Source organism: Heloderma suspectum, chromosome 1 (assembly GCF_057233095.1).
Source record: "Heloderma suspectum isolate Gila_16-S chromosome 1, 16-S_ref, whole genome shotgun sequence".
Classification (NCBI taxonomy): domain Eukaryota; kingdom Metazoa; phylum Chordata; class Lepidosauria; order Squamata; family Helodermatidae; genus Heloderma; species Heloderma suspectum.
In genome coordinates this window covers 297,406,082-297,424,540 of record NC_139458.1, presented here as the reverse complement: position 1 = coordinate 297,424,540, position 18,459 = coordinate 297,406,082, and the positions used below count along the sequence as shown (strand labels likewise).

General features: G+C 40.4%; 1 protein-coding gene across 3 annotated transcripts in view; it reads right to left on the bottom strand.

The window, feature by feature from the left end:
• Positions 1-18,459, bottom strand: part of RIMS1 (regulating synaptic membrane exocytosis 1) — a 379,415-nt gene that overhangs the window by 106,531 nt on the left and 254,425 nt on the right. For 2 of the 3 annotated variants that reach the window (XM_084826895.1, XM_084826897.1), the window contains one exon: positions 3,526-3,597. In XM_084826895.1, coding sequence (XP_084683021.1) covers positions 3,526-3,597 — 72 coding nt within the window. Of the gene's footprint in view, positions 1-3,525; positions 3,598-7,375; positions 7,454-12,634; positions 12,719-18,459 lie in introns of all 3 variants that reach the window. The other variant, XM_084826894.1, reaches the window with a different exon arrangement.

Below are 18,459 nucleotides of genomic sequence, written 5' to 3'. Positions count from 1 at the left end.
CACTGTTCTGTCCTCCATCACTTCAACACTGCTCCCCACCCCCCAGTATCTGTCACCTGAGGCTACCACTTCACTCTTCCTAATGGCAGTGCCGGCCCTGGCTCTCAGTCCTTTAGGCCCATGTGTGGTCTACAGTCAGAAGTTCTTGGACTTAAGCCTGCCTGAGCATTATGCTCTCTTCTAGTTTTGCACTCAAACCCTAGAATAATAATATTATACAAGTTTTCTGTTTATTACTCCCACTTGTTGCTGCTGAAATGGGGAGAAAAAGCAAGAAAATAATAAGAAAAGGGGCAAGATAGAGAAAGTTATGGAACAGGGCATATGAGAACAAGCTTGATCAGTAAGAACTTAACTGATTCAGGACAAGAGCTAACTCCAAAATCAGGTTGCAGCTTCCCTTGTTGGGCAATTTGATAGAATACTGCTTGCATAGTTCCCCTTATGTCTCCAAAAATAAAAGGACTAGAGACTTCATTTTTAAAAAGTAATTCAGGGAAAGGTCTCCCTGTATATCTCTAATGGGCCCTATTGGCCAACATACATATAGCAAAATAATGATAAATTAGAACATAAGAAACTGCCTTATACTGAGTAAGACCACTGGTCCATAGCTCAGTGCTGTCTACACTACATTGATTTGCAGTGGCTCCCCAGGGTTTCAGGGAGGGGTCTTTCCCAGCCCTACCTGGAGATGCTGGAGATTGAACCTGGGACCTTTAGCATGTAAATCACATGCTCTACCAATGAACGACAGATCTCTGAAATTGTGATTACATAGAAAAAAAGTACCTAGCAGTACTTTAAATAATAATTTGTTTAGTCATTAAAAGAGCTGTAGCTCGTATTTGCCAAAGTACTGTATTCATTCATAGCTATGATGGTAGTCCAGTCTTTCATCATCTTAATGCGTCTACACTATTTTTGAAGTTAGACTAGATCAGAGGTGGGCAACTTATAGCCCTCCAGATGTTTTGGCCCCACCACTGGCTATGCTGGCTAGGGCTGATGGGAGTTGTGGAACAAAACATCTGGAGGACCACAAGATGTCCAACCCTGGACTAGGTGCAGGCCTGACTTGAACATCACACTCAAGTTTAGTGACTAAACCATAATTCATTGGGAGAAGAACATGCCACAAGTTGGCTTGTATCAACCAAACCACAATTAGTTCTTGTTAAGCAAAGCCAGAAGCAAAAGTTTCCACACGCCTTCTCTCACAGCTGTACCAGAAGAGGAGAGGGGAGTAGGGAGTATGCTAGCCTGAGGTTTACTGAGGCTAATTCTCATCATTCTAAACTATAACTTAATGTGATGTTTGAACCTGCCATAGTGTATGACACAGTCATTTGCTTTAGTGAAAGCTAGCAGCAGGCTCAATTACAGTGCTTAAGCCTTTCAGCTTCCCAAGGCAAGGATGGGGAAGAACCCATGAACCTCCAGATGCTGTTGGGCTCCAACTTCCATCAGCTCTAGCCACAGGGCTAGATGACGTCAAGGATGACAGAAGTTGTAGTTCAACAACATCTGAAGGGCCATAGGTTCCCCACCCCTATCCTCAGGGGAAAACAGATAAAACGGTGGTCTTTTCCTCCTGAACTCCACTCCCACCGCCCACTGATCTCTATGGCCTGAGAACACGCTCATGGTGGCTTCACTATGTCATTCCTGAAGGTGGGCTCTCTAACTTGCTTCCTGAATTATGCTCAGTGATACCTGGCCTGAGATCCCAACAACATTAAGCAAGCATCTAGACACAATCCCTGCCCTCATTTACTATTTAAAGTAGACATGACACAGGGAGGGATGGTGAGGGAAATTCCAAACAGGAAATGAAGGAACTGATGTACATTTACTCAGAAGTAAGTCCCAATGTATTTAATAGGGCTTACTCCTTAGTAAGTGTGTTCAGGATTGCAGCTACAATCAAGCGGAGGGGGAGAGAAGGAGGAGGAAAAATGTTCAGTTGGAAAAAGCCATTTTTTTAAGGTTGTTGTTTCCACTTAAAAGAGGAGAAAAATGGAGCAATCTGGATATAGGGGGGAAAGGAATAACTTTCACTGATATTTGCACATGGGACGTATGTGCAAAGGCAACAATTATCCATGGAACAAAACCAGGAAACCATGGATTTCATAACGGAAAAGACACAATCAGACCTTTAGAGTAAAGTTAAGCAATTTTAGAAAAAAACTATTGACTTGAACATAAAAAAATATTTTATTTTTCAAAATTCATCCATATAAGTCCAAGATGTCCTCTGAATGTCCTCTTAAACCAGTCTTTGAATAAGTCTATACACAGAAAGGTTCAGTGTCATCCTTCTTATTTCAGACTTGTTTTCATCAGCTTCACACTTCAGAAAGTAACACTTTGACCTATGATATAATAACTCTGATGTCAGAATGGCTTCCTCATTCATATTAGCAGCAGAATTGATCTCCAGGGACATTCCTTTTCATTGACTGGCTCCTTAAGTTGAAATTAATGGTGGTCCCTGTACATTTGAGAGATCTCTGTGCACATCTGAGTGCACATAGATGTTTGAATCAGGGCAAAAAAAATAATCCTCAAATAAATAAGCATATGCAATTTCCCATTCTTTTATGAAGAGGAGGAAGAGGAAGCAGAACCCATACAGTAATATAGTAAGTGAAGAATGAAACTGAGTTTTAAAAACAAGTTTTAGGAGTACTATTAGCAACTGTATTTCATGTTATGGTACTGGCTCATATAATGAAAGGAATATGTATAATTCCTGTTGCTGAAATACATTTCCAGAATATATTGAGTTGTACCAATGGTGACTTTGCATTAGCAAAAAGCACTTACACTTGAGCAAGGTAAGGCATCTCAGGACTTGTGCAAGATATTGTGTTGCCTGGGGTGGAACCTCACTCCTCCTCCTTCTTCTCTCCCCGCTCCCCCGTCACAGTTGCCCTTTAAACTTGTTTTTAATACTGCATTAAAAAAAGCCTGGCTTTGCTGTTGCTGTTTTGCAGCACACAGGAGATCCCAAGATTTCCTGGGCCAAATCATCCTTCAGTGCCATTCTCTGAGGAAGTGGCCTTTAAAGTTTAAAACTTTAAAGGGGACTACCATCAGCAAAAAAACCCACAAATCTTTGTGTGAGTGCAAAATTGGATAAATCCACATTCTAATAATTTGATGTTTTTGTTAAGTTTCCTAGTCTCCTCATGCATCTTTCTCACCAATATATTATTACTTTCTAAAACTAGCATGTAAAGTTTTATGGGTGTAAAAAAGCTTTCAGGATCATGAATGCCATACACTGGTGACATGGAAGAGACCCTGTGCCAGTCATTATTCAGGATTTATCCCTTTGCTACAAACTGACCATATATTAGAATAATATTGTTAATCATTTTTCAAAGCATTTGTAGCAGAAGACTGTTGATTCTGTTGAACTATTAGCATTTAAAGTCATGGCATGTGCACAATTCAAATAACACACTGGAACTGATCAAGGCGTATGATTGTTGTGTATTGTGGAATCAGTCCTACCTTTCTGTTTCAGATGCAGAGCCTTTCCTAGTCTGTTTTTGGGTGCTATATCTTTCCACCTTTCTGGAATGCCTGTGAAATGAGATGCCAAAAAAATGAAAAAGGAAGGAAAGCAAGCAATCCAGGAACTATAGCAAAAGTTCAAAGGTTTTTGATCAAAAACTTGATCAAAAGTTCAAGCAAAGAGGCTGGCAGATGGAAGTATCAAAACCAGGTTTCATGAATGGCTAGTAGATATGGGCTTTGAATAAAATATTTTTCCCCTCCCAAAATGCATGGCATTGAAGGCGTCACTAAGGACAGAAACAAAAAGATAATTGATTCAATCTCTCTGATATGGCTATTCGTAGCACTTTCAGACCCACTCACTCTTAAATGCCAAAAAGTCTAGAATTCACCCCACAGAATATCTTTTACTACTGATTAAAGATAAAGTCTACAGTAACTTCTGAGTTAAAATCTGAAAAGCAGCTTTTGTATCTCACTTACAAATAACACAAAAGACAATTAACACAGTCCAATTAAATATAACCACGGCCATTAAATAAATTTTGAGCCTGTGAAAGTGACATATCTCCCCTTGTTTTAAATAATGTAATACAAGTTGTGTAACTATAGACTTCTCAACTGGGTTTTTATTATTTCTAAACCAAAATTAAATATATGAGGGTTGAACCAGGACTTTTCAATATTCAGTTTGAACGCTATCATGTGCTAGACCTAGTGTCCTCCAGATGTGTTAGACTACAACTCCCACCATTGCCAGCTAGCATGTTGTAGTCCAACACATCTGGAAGACACCTAGTTGGGGAAGGCTGTACTAGACAAATACTTTCCTGAAGAATATACCACAGAACACATACATGCTTCTTGGTGTTGCTCAGACAAGGGTTCAGAAACGATGGCTCAGTTTCATGCACTGTACAAAGCTGAGCCCACGGTCATGATTTCTGAAAGCACTGGATGGTTTAGGAAAATGGAGCAGCTACTCAATGAGACATTGGCAGTCTTTCTGTGGATGTTTTGGAGTGACATGAATAAATTATGTTTTGCAGAATATGGGTCCTGAAAGTTATGCCATGTACCTTTGGTATTCAAATGGCAAGAAGCAATTGCATGGTAGGTGGATGATGAAATCCAAATATTTGAAATCATCTGTTCGCCATCCAATTGTGATCTTGCTATATACATTGCCAATATCCCTGTGTCCTATGACTGATTTTAATAGAAAATGGTTATTTGTAACTATCAGAAACTGAATCTAAATTATCATAGATTTTGTTGGGCTAAGAAGTGTTTTTTCCCCCAGACATGCAGGTGCTTCATTCTTTTAGGCCCCAAAGATTCTTAATTGGGCACTGCAATCTGGAAAAATATTAGAATTATGTTGTCACAGGTTCAAAATGATGGCTGATGAGAACAAATAGGTGAGAGCAGGCTGTGTTCATCTAATCTATATTCGAACCAGCACACTCAAGCCTGCAACCAACCAACAACATGGGCATGAAGAACACACAGGGCTTGAAGGTTTGCATCACTTTTAAATAACTAGTTGGACCAAAGGACACACTCTGCCTCTTCTAGGTCCGTCTGAGAATCTGGCTATTTGAGATTGACTATGAGAATCAAAATAGAGGCCTAAAATACGTTAATATTGTTACAGGTCAGATACTAACTTTAAGCCTCCATCACAAGGCATAGCCCAAGGGTCATAATGTTGTTTCTCAGAGACTTGTAAAGACCAAGGTCTTCACATCTAGTCTCCAATGCCAAGGCCTGTAATTCACATTTACTGTAGTCTAAACCTTGCATACCCAGCAGCTCAGCTGTTAGGAGTGGTACACAGGGCCAGGATGTCATCTGATGGTCTGGTCCCTCAAGGAGACACAAAGCAAGCTTTGCAACATATAATACATATGGCTAACTAGTGATGGTGCCTTATCCTCCATCTCAGCTCCATGTTCCTTTTATATTGTCCTAGCCTAATGTGAAGAAACTGAGGTAAAACTGAGGTAAAATTTAACTGTTATGTTTTATTTCAACCATCAAAAGTCTGAAGGGGTTAACAGCAAAAGAAAAATTATGCATTTTACTCTAGGCTTGTGCCTAAACAGTGTAAATATAGTATGCTGATAAACTAGCAGTTACTATTTCCACTAGGAGGTGAAAATGAATCCGGGTTCTCTCTATTGATTGGGGAAGGTAGGATTGAAGTCAAGGGAAAGATTACCCAGTGGTGAGGGGAATCCTCCATATTTGGGGATAGAGGTGGTTTTGCCTTAGGGTACAGGCCCCAACCCAAGCTGTGGAGAACTCTACTTTTCTCATTTTTGATCAGAAATAGATCCTTGAACCTTTGTTTAGGTCGTGGATTTCAAGTCCTTCTGCCAAGAAGTGAGGCAACCAAGATATGTGCAACCTACAAACTCTTTTATTCAGTTAATCATAATTCTTCACACCTAAAGTGACTACAAAGCCTGAGAGATGTCCTCAGGGCTTAAATAGCTAAAAGCTCTTTGATTAAGAGAGCTACTGAAAGCAAGGCAGTTGCATTTTCAACTATGGATGGGTTTCCCGCCCATGCTCGGCTGGCTTTTTCTGAGCTCCTGCCTTCAGGGAGGATTCTCCTGACCCAACTTCTGACAGGCAGCCAATCTGGTGTGACACCTCCTCCTCTCAACTCCGCCTGCTTAACTTGGCAGCAAGCTCTGGCATCTGTCAGTCCTGAAGCTCCCTCCTGCTCTGACAGAGCCTGGGTTTCCACGGGGAGGGCGAAAGATGGTCTCTGAGCCTGGCCCTCCTGCTCGATAAGCCCTGGGAAGATACTTTGCTGGCTCCTGGGATGTCTTGGGGAATTTCCTCCCGCACACCCTGTCTCTGCTGGGCTTCTTCTAACTCTGTCTCCAAATCTGAATCAGAGTCCAAAACCAAAACAGAGGGGCTGAGCTCAATCCTGACAGTTTATATCCTGACAACTTTTAATCCATGAGGCCTTCCTTAAAAGATGTGGTGTTTGTTAGTTACATTAGCCTCCACATATTTTCCCCTGTCTTCTGGTAAATCTGAAACAGTTCTTTTGGCAGGGCCTTCATGACCTCCAGCGCTACACAGATTTCCAGGACAGCAGCTCATACATGATAGCTTCATGCATTATATATGTTCTACAAAAAAGCTGCTGCTGGTCCATGTACTCAAATTATCATGCCCCCACCTCTCCTAAACTCAAGTGCAGATATCCCAATCCCAAAAGCCCTGCTGCTCTGCCCAGATGTGGAGTCCAAGTAAAAATATAGCCTTACGGGATTCATTTAATGAGGAGTGAAAATATATGAATACACATCTTAAAACAATGTCACATTAATAAAGGGAGTGGGCAATAATGTTGAATAAGGCAGGTGTGACATAGAGCTAGGAAAGAATGGCTTATAAACACAACTTGGTATTTTATGCCAGGGTGGGCAGAAGGTAAATTGGGATCTACTGGATGATTTGCAGTAGATTGGTAGTATTTGATTCTTAATTGTTAAAACAACAAAATGACTTTTCCCACCTAAATTAAGCTCCTGAAGTTAAGAGAGTTCAGGGTAACGAGGAATGGACTTTTGTGTAAGCTCAGTTCAGTTCTGGAACTGGAACGAAAAACAATTCCTAGCCTCAGAATGTGCTCAGGGGCACCTTGTTCTTTAACTTTAAGCGTATGTCCTTATCAAGTGGTTCTGGTTGGTGGATTTTGGGGTTTCTAGTAAAACAAACAAACAAACAAACAAACCCCAAGTAGGTATCACAAGCCTGAAGCCCGCCCACCCCTATTTTCTGCACATGGAGTTTTGAGACAACTTAGCAAAGATACCTCAGTGTTTCTTCTCGGCTAGCACTTAGGAAGTTTAAACTGTCCTGTTTTGGAATGCAAGACTCCAGCGGTGTTGTTCTTCACAAGATTTGGAAACATGGAAGTAAAAGTTGAATAGAATGGATAGAAACAGATAGAAACAGAGAGATAGTCACATGCAGTGAAGATGGACACATGCAGTCAAGTTATTCATATGACCCAAGAACATTCCAATAGTACATCCAAGCAACATTTCTGATCTCTCCTTTTCAGCAGTTCAGAAAGAGGAGTCTTGAAAAAAACACCTTGTGACATAACAATCATAACAAAATAAAACATCCATAAAGGCTCAGGACAGGAGTATATTCTCAGCAATAGCACTACCCTCCCTAGAGAGGTCCACCTGGCACCTATTTTAATTAATGTCTTTTGATGCCAGCCAATGGCCTTTTTATTCTCACAAGCTTTTTAAACTCTGTATATTTGTGTTGCCTTGTTATGTTTTAAGGTGTTTTTAAGCCAGGGCCTGTGCAACTGCGGTGGTTCTGCGGGCCATTTTCACCACCACCATTCTGAAAAAATCAGTGGTTTGCTCTGCCCACGCCCACGCCCAATTTGGTAGTAGCATGAATATATCGGAAATGGCATCTGTAGCACTACAGAACACTGCAAGGGTCAACTTTAGCTTATTTGCAAACTAAATTTGACTGTCTTAGTGCTTGGTATTTGCAAACAAGCTAAATTTGACCCTTGTAGCACTCTATAGAGCTACAAACTCCCTTTCTTTAAAAAAATTTTTTTTGACAATGCCAAATTCAGGGGGTGGGTGGCAGCAGCAACCACACCAGAGGGCAGCGGTGTTGCCCACCCCTGCTCTAAAACATCCCTGTTAATATTTCAGCCTCTGCTTTGTTTCTAAATAGATTGTTTTATTGTGCTGCTTTTTTATTTTATGTATGTGGGTGGAGGATAGATTTTATTTTTGTTTTCATATTTTGTTAGGGGGGGACTAACAAACTGAATGAATAAATAATATTTCAGTTGCACCGAACAACGAAAGCTTGTCTTCTTAAAGTTTACGCTTTTAATTACTCATGATAACAAAGTCTACGTTGCCCCTTGAGATGAACTTGGTATTGCAAACAATGCCAGCTCTGGGTTTTCAGGGCCCTTGGGCAAGTCACCTTCAATGGGCATCCTCCCTCAGTAAGTCTACCTTCTCACCGCCATTGCTACTAGATGCTATTGCTTGTTCCTCATTCTCTTTTGCATCATTAATACCAATTGTTTGCTTGACAGGCAGAGAGCCAGTGAGCAAGTAGGCGGTGGCATCTATAGCTCCTCCTTCTCACCACCTCCATCTGGGTCAGAGCAAGAGGCAGGTGAATAAGCAGGTTGCAATGGTGAAGAGGAGCAGCAAGTCCAGGGGGCTCTTGTCAGTAGGTCCCTGCTGGGTTGCAGGCCCTTGACAGGTGCCCAGCCATGCTTACCCTTGACACCAGCCTTGATTGCAAGAATAAGCATTTAATGAACTGGGTTTTAAACAAATAAACCTTTGTTGAAATTACTTTAGGGTGTCATACATCTTACTAATACAATCTTGAAACTTGGTGTATTTCATTAGATGGCATAGTATCTTTTCTTTAAAAAAAAAAAAGGCTTTAAAATCTAGAATGGGCCCAGTGAAAGATGCTGTCTGCCTTTTCAAATTTTGGCCTACCTTACTATTCTGAGAGGGTTTCCTTCATCAAGCACCAGCATATATGTATACTAGGAAAGTCTTTGCAAGTCAAATGCTATGAGCTCTCAAACTCATTCCATGTCATCTGATTATGCTGAAGGAAAAAATAGCTGGCCCCACTATTTTAGAGCACATTTCCTAGATGCTATTATAAAAGAAGGAGACTCATCTGCTCTCATGATTAATCTAAAGATGTGGCACTATAGTGCTATCCTAAACATGTCTACTCAGAAGTAAGCCCCCTTGAGTTTATTGGGACTTACTATCAGGTAAGTACGTATATGATTGCAATCTGACTGACTTAAGTGAATATGGTAGAAGGGGAACTTTAATCAATCTATGAAGTTCCAGATCAACAGGCTGCAATATCACTTCAGTAACTCTGAGCAAACCTGAAAGAGGAATTTTAAATACATTTAAAAATTCTGATGTGATCAAAGATTGGTTCATTAAATCGATATTCAAGCTTGAAAAAGAAGGACATATCATTAATATGCCAACAACAAAAACCTCCTGCAAAAGTATTTTTATTCCTAACACAGATCCTTATGTCCTTTTTTTAAACCCCTATTTCAGTTATTCTTTTTTGGAAGACAGGGAGCCTTCAAGGGAAGCAAGGGATGAAGAAAACTAGCCTCTTCAATGCGTGACATAGGCCTTTATTCGTTGTGCATGGTGAGGACAGGGTCGTAAAATTAATGGGGAAACTCTCTCCATTGATGTTGGTTCTAGGTCTGGAGAATGTGTTACCCAGTGATGAATAAGAACAGGAAAGCTGGTGAAATAATATAACCATGACAAATTATTTGCAAGTTGGAAAGAAATAGGAATAATTCCTTTCCTTTGCTATTTTTCAGTGCAACCAGATTGACAATTTAGGGAGAAATCCTATAGCTGATAGACAGCAGCTAGACAGCCATAGGATATCGTATTATCTGGGAACTGACCTTGGAGCCTGCGGTCCAAGGTCAGTTCCTGAAGAACTGACCTCCCCCCACTTCTGTGCTGCCTCAGAGGCAGCACAGAACAACCCCATCCTCCACACTCACAAGAGGAGCACGGAGCAGCCGAAAAGGGGCGTGGCTGGGGGCGTTCCAGGGCGGGGGGTGGTGGAAATGCCTGTATGACACATCCAATGTGTCGTACAGCAGCCTCCTTCCCCGCTCCATCCTCCCATGGCTAGACAGCCGCAATTGGCTGTCTAGCTGAAAAGGCAGGGCAGGAGAAGCGCAGAGGGAACGATCCCCTCTGTGCTTCTCCTGCCCTGCTTTGGATAGGTGGCCGCCTCTGAGTTCAGAGGCGGCTGCCTATCTGGATAGGATTGCACCCTTAAATGGTTAGCCTCTAGGCAAACAAGGCTGATTCCTATATATTAAAGCAGAAAGATATAGGAAGAAAATCCTATATAAAGGCAGCAAAGATAGACATAAATTAAAGAAGAGACATTCAGGACTAAACTTTAGGATAAAAGTATTTTCAAAGTGATTATTGTCTGTTTTCGGTGAATGCTGTACTTTCAAACAGGATGTATTCCACTGATCAACTAGAGACTCCATATTCTCAGCTTAAGTAATATTATACTGGATGTAGAGCCTAGTAGGAATTATTTTGATACCAGCATGATTAGCTATTTTATTGCCTGTGGAGAAACAGACTTAGGCTGTCAGTCTATCCACAACTGAAAATAGTTGGGCTTATGTATGAGCAAACATGTGCAGGATTGTACCGTTAACTATTGGATTGTGGTCACTGTTTCTTGCCCTGTCCTTGGTGAACAGGAGAAACCCTAGAGTAATATCCAAAGGGACAATTTTTTGCATTGCCCTAGCAAGCTCTTGTTAAGTTGCACAAGCATTGGTTTATGCTAGCACAACATCATTAACATGAGTGCTGGGCACAACTGGATACTACTCCTAGTTCCCCCTCTTTTCTGTCTTTCAGATGTGTCCCTCCTCTTTTAATCTAAGGTAAATATAGAAGTTCTCCCAGCCTTTCCTGAAATGACTCACCATCAAATTAAATTATTAACAAATTTGAAATGTAGATCTATGCCTGCATTCTTTCTTTTTAAAGTATTATTTCTTTCATAGAATTATTTCATGTGTGGTTACAAGCCCTGATAACGTTTGGATTGAAATGAATGGGAATGTCGTCAAGGTGTGGAACAAACCAAGCAGGGAGTCTCAGAAGTTCAGAAACCCTAAATACTTGAATTTATAATCCAGTTGCTCAGTTAATAAGTGTGTTTCAGTTTTAAAAATTGGATATAAATATATATAAAGAGAAAATGTTTATAATCCAAGAACAATATGGCACTAACGTTCAAATAAAAAAACCAAAATACAACAACAAAAACGTCAATGAAAGATGTTTACATATATCACATTTGGCCAATCAGCATATAAAGAGAAATTCAAAGCACTGGATTTTTTAAAATTATTATTTGTGAACACTACTTGTTGAGAAAGCCTACCCCCAGGAAAAGATTAGTTAGGATTAAATATCCACTTACACAAAATATATCATACTGTCATGTACTGAAGAACTGTCTATGTCTTTTCAAAAGTTGCTCATGAGGACACAACACAGGCGACAATACAGGTTGATGTTAGGCAGGCTTAAGTCCACTGATTTAAATGAGCTTAAGCATGCCTCACTCTCCTGGATGGTGGCCTCTTGCAGGTGCTCTGAGAAGAAACAGGCTGAATGCCACATATTACAGTGCAATCCTATGCGTGCTTACACAGAAGCAAGTCCTACTGTGTTCAATGGGGCTTACTCCCTTGTAAGTGTGTTTTGGATTGCAGCCTAAGGGTGCGTGCAAACCTATGTATGTTTGGACAGAAAAAAGTCCTACAACTGCCAGCATGTCCCAGCCAGTCACGTTGGCTGAGGAATGCTGGGAGTTATAGGACTTTTTCTGTCTAAACATGCATAGGATTGTGCCCTGAATGTGTTATAAAGCACCAAATTAAAATTATCAGTGTAGTGAGCCTCTTGCTGTTGACTGAGAGAGAGGCATTGTGTTCCAGATCCCTTGCTACTATGAAGAATTACAGGAGACTAAACAGAAAGGAGAAAAGTTTTGCTGTGAGCCCAATAACTCCTTGTCTCAGCTACAGCCTCCAGTCTCTACGGCTGCTTTAGTTTAATGTTCCTATCAGCTGGAGGTTCCGATTCCTTATAACTCCTTTCCCTCATACATGACCTCCCTGTAGTAGTCCAGACTGTGCCATCTCAAAAGACAAGGCTCAACATTATTTGATATATGTTGATATGCAGGAGGGATACCTATATACTCTGTGTCTGTCTACTCCCCCTCTTTTTTTTTTTTTTTTTTTACAGGGCAGCACACTGCGCTTTTGCAAAATAGGCAGCACGTTTTTCAGTATTTTACTACATAGATGTCAAATGTGCTTTATCATCATTTTATAATCATTGAAAGGAATTCCTGGAAATGGAAATTTTAAATACATGCCTTTCAACATTTCTCCAAGATCCACCAAGTCACTTTCCAGTTAGGAGGAGCTAGCTAGTACCTGTCATCTTCCGGAGAAGCATGTTGGATATGAATCCGGGGACTAGTGGGTCGTCTCCTATCTAGTGAGGGGGACCATCTACCTCTGCTTGTTCATCCAACAAAATAGGAAAAAAACAGAAAATTTAGTGTATTTTTTTAATCAAAATTTTTTAGCAAGGAAACTGAAAAGTACCACAAAAAGTGTTTACTTTTCCTAAACATTTCTAAAATTCTACAATAATTTAACTTAAATTTGGATCTCCTTCCCAAACACAGATGCATAGCAATACTGTTGTGCTTTACACAACAATGTGTGTAAACACAACTAGTGTTTTTTTTTTAATCAATAAATGAGTGGGAATGACAGCTTCCACATTTCAAATATTAATGCATTTTAAAATCCAGTATGCATTCTTGCCAAAGTTTCAACCGGGTTTTGATTCAAATTTGAAAGGTTTTTTGTCTTTTTTTTAAACACCTTTGGGTAGCCATAGGATAGTTTCTCCTTTAATTCAATCAGCTGAATAATGATGAATAACATCTTGGTGTGGGTGGAATTTAAGCACCATGTGACACTGTTAAATACAGAACATGGCTCCTACATAGTATATTTCCTCCAGAGTTCATGGCTATGGTGTACAACAAGAAATGTCTTATACCGTGTTTCAAATGCTTCATCTAGACTAGCCTTCCCCAACCTGGTGCCTTCCAAATGCTTTAGACTACAGTTCCTATCTTCCCTGACCACCAGCCATGCTAATTGAGGCTGATGGGAGTTGTAGACCTGATTAGGGAAAGCTGATCTAGACTGTCTTTCCCATTGTGACTGGCAGCAACTCTCCAGGGCTCAGCAGGGGTCTCTGTCAGACCTGCCAAGACCCTTTAAACTAAAGGAAGATGTGGCGAGCTTACATTATCCCCTTGTGATATGCTCCTCCTCCTCCATGATTATTCCAGGTGTGACCAGCATCTGCTGTTTTTCTCAGCGCTAGAGAATTCTCCTCCTTTTGCCATTGAACTGCTATCCACAGCCCACTCTGCTTTTGTCTCAGCAGATATGTCTGGATGAACCTTCTGTAATCCTTGCATTGTGTCAACTGCTTCACTTATGCTTATTGCATTCTTCTTCTTGTACATAACCTACTTTCCTATCTGTGACATCGGTAATTATGGGTTGTTTTCCTGGTTAGTGGCAATCAACAGAAATCAGAACTGAGATTTAAAGAGAGTAATTATGACCAGATGTAAGTTGCACTAATCAGAGAGTTTGTGGAACTAGCAATAGGGAACTGAAGGCTCTTTTTATCTCTCCCTCCCCTACCATTTTTGATGAGCACAATTGCTTAAAAAGTTAATGTGTTTATTGTTCCCTGCATAGGCAATACATGAATGGATAAATCGAGCAATCGCACAGGAGCTGCACGAGTGCATGTTTCACACACAGAGGTTTGCAGGCAGGTGCAAATTGATGCTGCCAATGTGGAGATGGCTGAACTACATGCTCCTCTGCTCCAGCTCACACAATCACCAGGTTTATGATGCCTACATGCGTTGGCTGGCAGTGGTGTCCAAATGGGCACCTCATGGTCATGGGAAATGAGTCACGTAACCTGCATATTACAAGCATGGAACTGCCATGGGCTGAGGTCACAGACATACACGCAACCAACCAAGATCTAATTGCCACAAACCTGGTGGTCATGTAAATCCAGTCAACTATCCGAATCCAGTATTTCATTCTACATGTATCACCAGTTGGTGCCATGGAAAGTAGCCAGAGCTCATACAGTCCGGGTCAACTGTACCCAGAATAACTTTTCAAAAGATGCTGAAAACATACTTTGGGCAAATGTTATAAACTTCCATATTAGCTCCTAGAAGTGATTTTTTTGCTAAGGGCATGGTGACTGAAATAAATTGGTATCATACAGCCACATTTCAGAAATATTATTTACTATACTATATATAGCAAAAGAAAAAAAAATTTCCTCTGGCCCCACCCGAAAGCGGGGAACCTTGATACTCATTTAACATATGATTTTTTTCCATTGTGCACAATTTTTGTGTGATAATGAATGTCTTACATTCTCTCAACAACTAAGATAGCAGTGTCTTCAAGGCCACTCAGGGAAATGTATGCCATAGCAAAGATTAGAATCTAAGACTCCAATCTGAAATAGACTGACTAGGGCGTAAACCTCATTGAACACAACAAGCAAGCACGTGAAAGTACTGTGTCTCCCTGGTCAGAACCCAGTGCTGTATTTACTGTCCCATTATTCCTGGATGTTTCTTCATATAGGGCAGGGGTGCCAAGCCTCAGCAGCACGAGCCAAATCCAACCTAACTGGGGTCCCCAGCTGGTCCTCTGCGGTTTCCCAGAGGGCCATGTTCCCTTCCCCTGGCCCCACCCCCTTTCCTCTCATCTCTGATCATTTGCTGGTTTCCCAGCTTTATGCAGTTTTCACCCCATTCTAAAGGTTGACATGCCTCTCCTAGAGGCGGTTACTGGCTGTAAGAGCTTTAAGCTACAATATTCTGGTTTATGAGCCCCATCCCTTTTGCCTTTGGCCACACTTCCACTAGAATGCAACCTCCAAGAGACTCTCTGAAATGGAATTCATCCTTCAAGATGAAAGAGGTTCAGCACCCCTGATATATGGCATATCTGTAAGTAATCAGGAGTATATTTATGATGTGCATTATAATGTCAATGGAGTTATTTTCCCCACTTTATATGTGGAACCCTGCTTTTCAACTAGATATAATCCTAGACTAAGCTACTGTCAAAAAGAACAAAACAAAAATATTATTATAGAAACAAAACATATATTCTGTTAGCAGTGTAACATTTTAAGCAAAATATTCACAATGTTAGTTGTACTTTTTGACGTACTTTTCAGTTCATGGATTAAAGATCTTTTTTTAACAATGGGTACAAGCACATTATTTCAGGGGAAATTAGCATTGCAGCATATTAGTAAAATATTTTAGGTATTTTAGAAGACTGTTAGTAAGCAGCTGCTTTTTCTCTCTAAGCCAAATGATAAAGAAAACAAATAGGTATCAAGGCACCAGTGCACCCAAAGCCCTTAATATGCTGATATCCTGTATAAACGTTAAAAGAAATAATTTAAATAGAATGTAATTAACTGCAAACATGCATTGTGACATTTGAAGACATGATCTCACACAATATGTTTTGATGGAGTGAAACATACTGTACAGAATTAAAATTTAGAATAGCATGCAACAGAGTAGTTTTCCAGGTTGGTTGAAGGAAATGGACTAAAAATAAGAAATCATAGCACTGCGCATAACTAGCATATGAACCTGCTATAGTCCTAGAAAATTGCATCTGGTGTTGGAAATCATATTCAGGCAAAGGTTTCCAATATATCACATGCAGAAAAGACATAGAAACCATCTTCTGGATACAGTGAAACAATATCTGAAATGTGAGCAGTCATGTTGAGGAAGCAATTCTCAGTAACTGACCCTGTTTTACGAAGTTTGAAGGTACAGCCTCCATGAATCCATGAGGCTTTGGGGTCTCCTTTGGTTTGGAATAGTAATTTCCAGGGAGCTGGGTATGCATTTAGGCCTCACCAGTTACAAGCAAGTTATAACAGACATGGTGCATAAAGGATCAGAATGAATTTAGAGATCACTTTTTCAAAATTAATGACTCCCTGTTTATGAATGTCTGGGATATTCTGAAGCATAATCATCTGCTTCTGGAATGTAGGACACCTTAATGGATACAACTTCAAGATCAGGAAGCAAGGTCAATTTATGTTTTTTAGGTGTACATCTACGATTTTTGAAAGAGTAAACCTAAAAATGTAATGAGTAAATGAGACAAACACATGTTTGGAAACATGTCCCTCATACCAATATTCTCATCAGAGAGTCAGGATCGGTTACTGCTCACTGTTGAGTGTACACTCTTATAGCAAACCAAAGTTTGGTGCCATGTAAGGGGCAGAATGGCCCTAGAAGCAAATCCAGGAGGACACATTATTTGAAAGGTTACCTCAGAAGAAGATGGAAATCATTGATATTGACTCTGCAGATGTTACTTAATATAGTGTTATACAAAGATAATAATAAAAGTGCAGAGTAATACCATTGCTGAAGTTTGAAATTACTCACCTTGCAATGCAAATTTGCCTCACTTATAATGTTCAAATGTTATCAGGAATCAAACATAATTTCCAATAGAAGTTCTTTTATAGCTCAAACTGTAAAACGGAATTCTGCAGACATGCAAAATGTGCTTTCAGTTTCAACTCTCCCCCCCCCCCCGCTGCAAGTCCAATACGTTATTTACAACTCTGTTGCAATTATTATTAGTGCTGTAGAAAAATAATCGAACTTGCAGTTAACACACAGGTGTTCTGAGAAAAGCTGAGGGAGGGGGCAGGCAAGAGAAAGGATCAGCTACTACATTTAAAAGTTTTTGTTTTATGCCTATTTCTATTCATACTAAAAGCATCAAATTTGAACTGACCACTGAGGCTTGGGAAGAAAAGCTTTTTGGCCACACCATAAGCTAAAAAGAACAAGAAAATAGAGGTGAAGAGGAAGGCTTACAGCAGCATACAAGGAAGCCTTTGCATGAAGTATAGGTCATTTGCATTGTGGAAGCTTCTCTATGCTTAGGGCTTGAGATTGCTCCTTCATGAGGCAGCGATCATTCAAGACGTCTCCTGCAGTAAATGCCCTTTGTTCCATTCTTAAATAGACCACAGATAATGAGCTATCAAGTTACCCTGTTGTGTTCCACTTCAGTTTCCTTCGCGAAAAGCATAAAAGCAGCAAGAAGAGGAGCCAGATCAATGAAAGATAATGGAAGACTCAGATATGGGGAGAAGGAGGGGGAAGGGGGTGGGGAGAAGGAAGCATGTGAAAAAGAGAGTGATCCTGCATTTAAAACGGAAGGAGAAAGCCCTGTTTAAATGCAGGCTTTATGCTGGTGTAGAGATGCCCTTAGTCATACATGTACCAGGATTGCACATATTTTTCCTGCTGCCACTCCGAAGGCTTTATGTGTCTCCCTGGTATGTGTATGTATTGGGGGGGGGGGTGTTACTTAGCTCTGTCCAAACTGTGATTAGTATCCAGGACTTGAACAAGAAAGTAGATAAACTTTTGAGAGGCAGTTAAAAATTATATCCAATGTGATCATCCAACATTACAAATCAACTGAGAACTCTCAAAAATTGATCTACCACGTTTCCAGTAATGCTTGTACTTGTTATAGGGAGTTTGTCTGTTACTAGTGCAGGATGCAGGATGCAGTGGTCCTTCTCCTGCTGAGGTGGGAAGCTGAAGCACATCTTTAGCACCTGTACTTTAAGTTCAGTGCCTTAAGACAGGGGTGGGCAGAAAGTAGATCTCCAGATATTTTGGACCAACACCCAGAAGCTCCTGCCAGCATGGCCAGTGGTCAGGAATGCTGGGAGCTGAAATCCAAAACATCTCGAGATCTACTTTTTGCTCACCCAGTGGGCAAGATCAGCAGGCGAGGCTCTTCTCCAGGTACCCCGAGTACATTATGTGTCATTAAGAGTGGGAGCTTTCTTTGTTGTGGCACCTCAGTTATGGAATATGCTCTCCCCATGGAGGTGTGATTGGCACTGACAATGAAATCCTTTTGGAGCCAACCAAAAACCTTCTTGTTTGCCCAGGCATTGTAATTATTTGATTTGATATGTCTGCTTATTAACTGTCACCTTCCTTGGTTATATTATAATTACGTTATTTTATTGTTTTTATTGTATTTATATGATACTTTTTATCATATTCTTGTTCACTGTCCTGACACTCACATGGATAAAA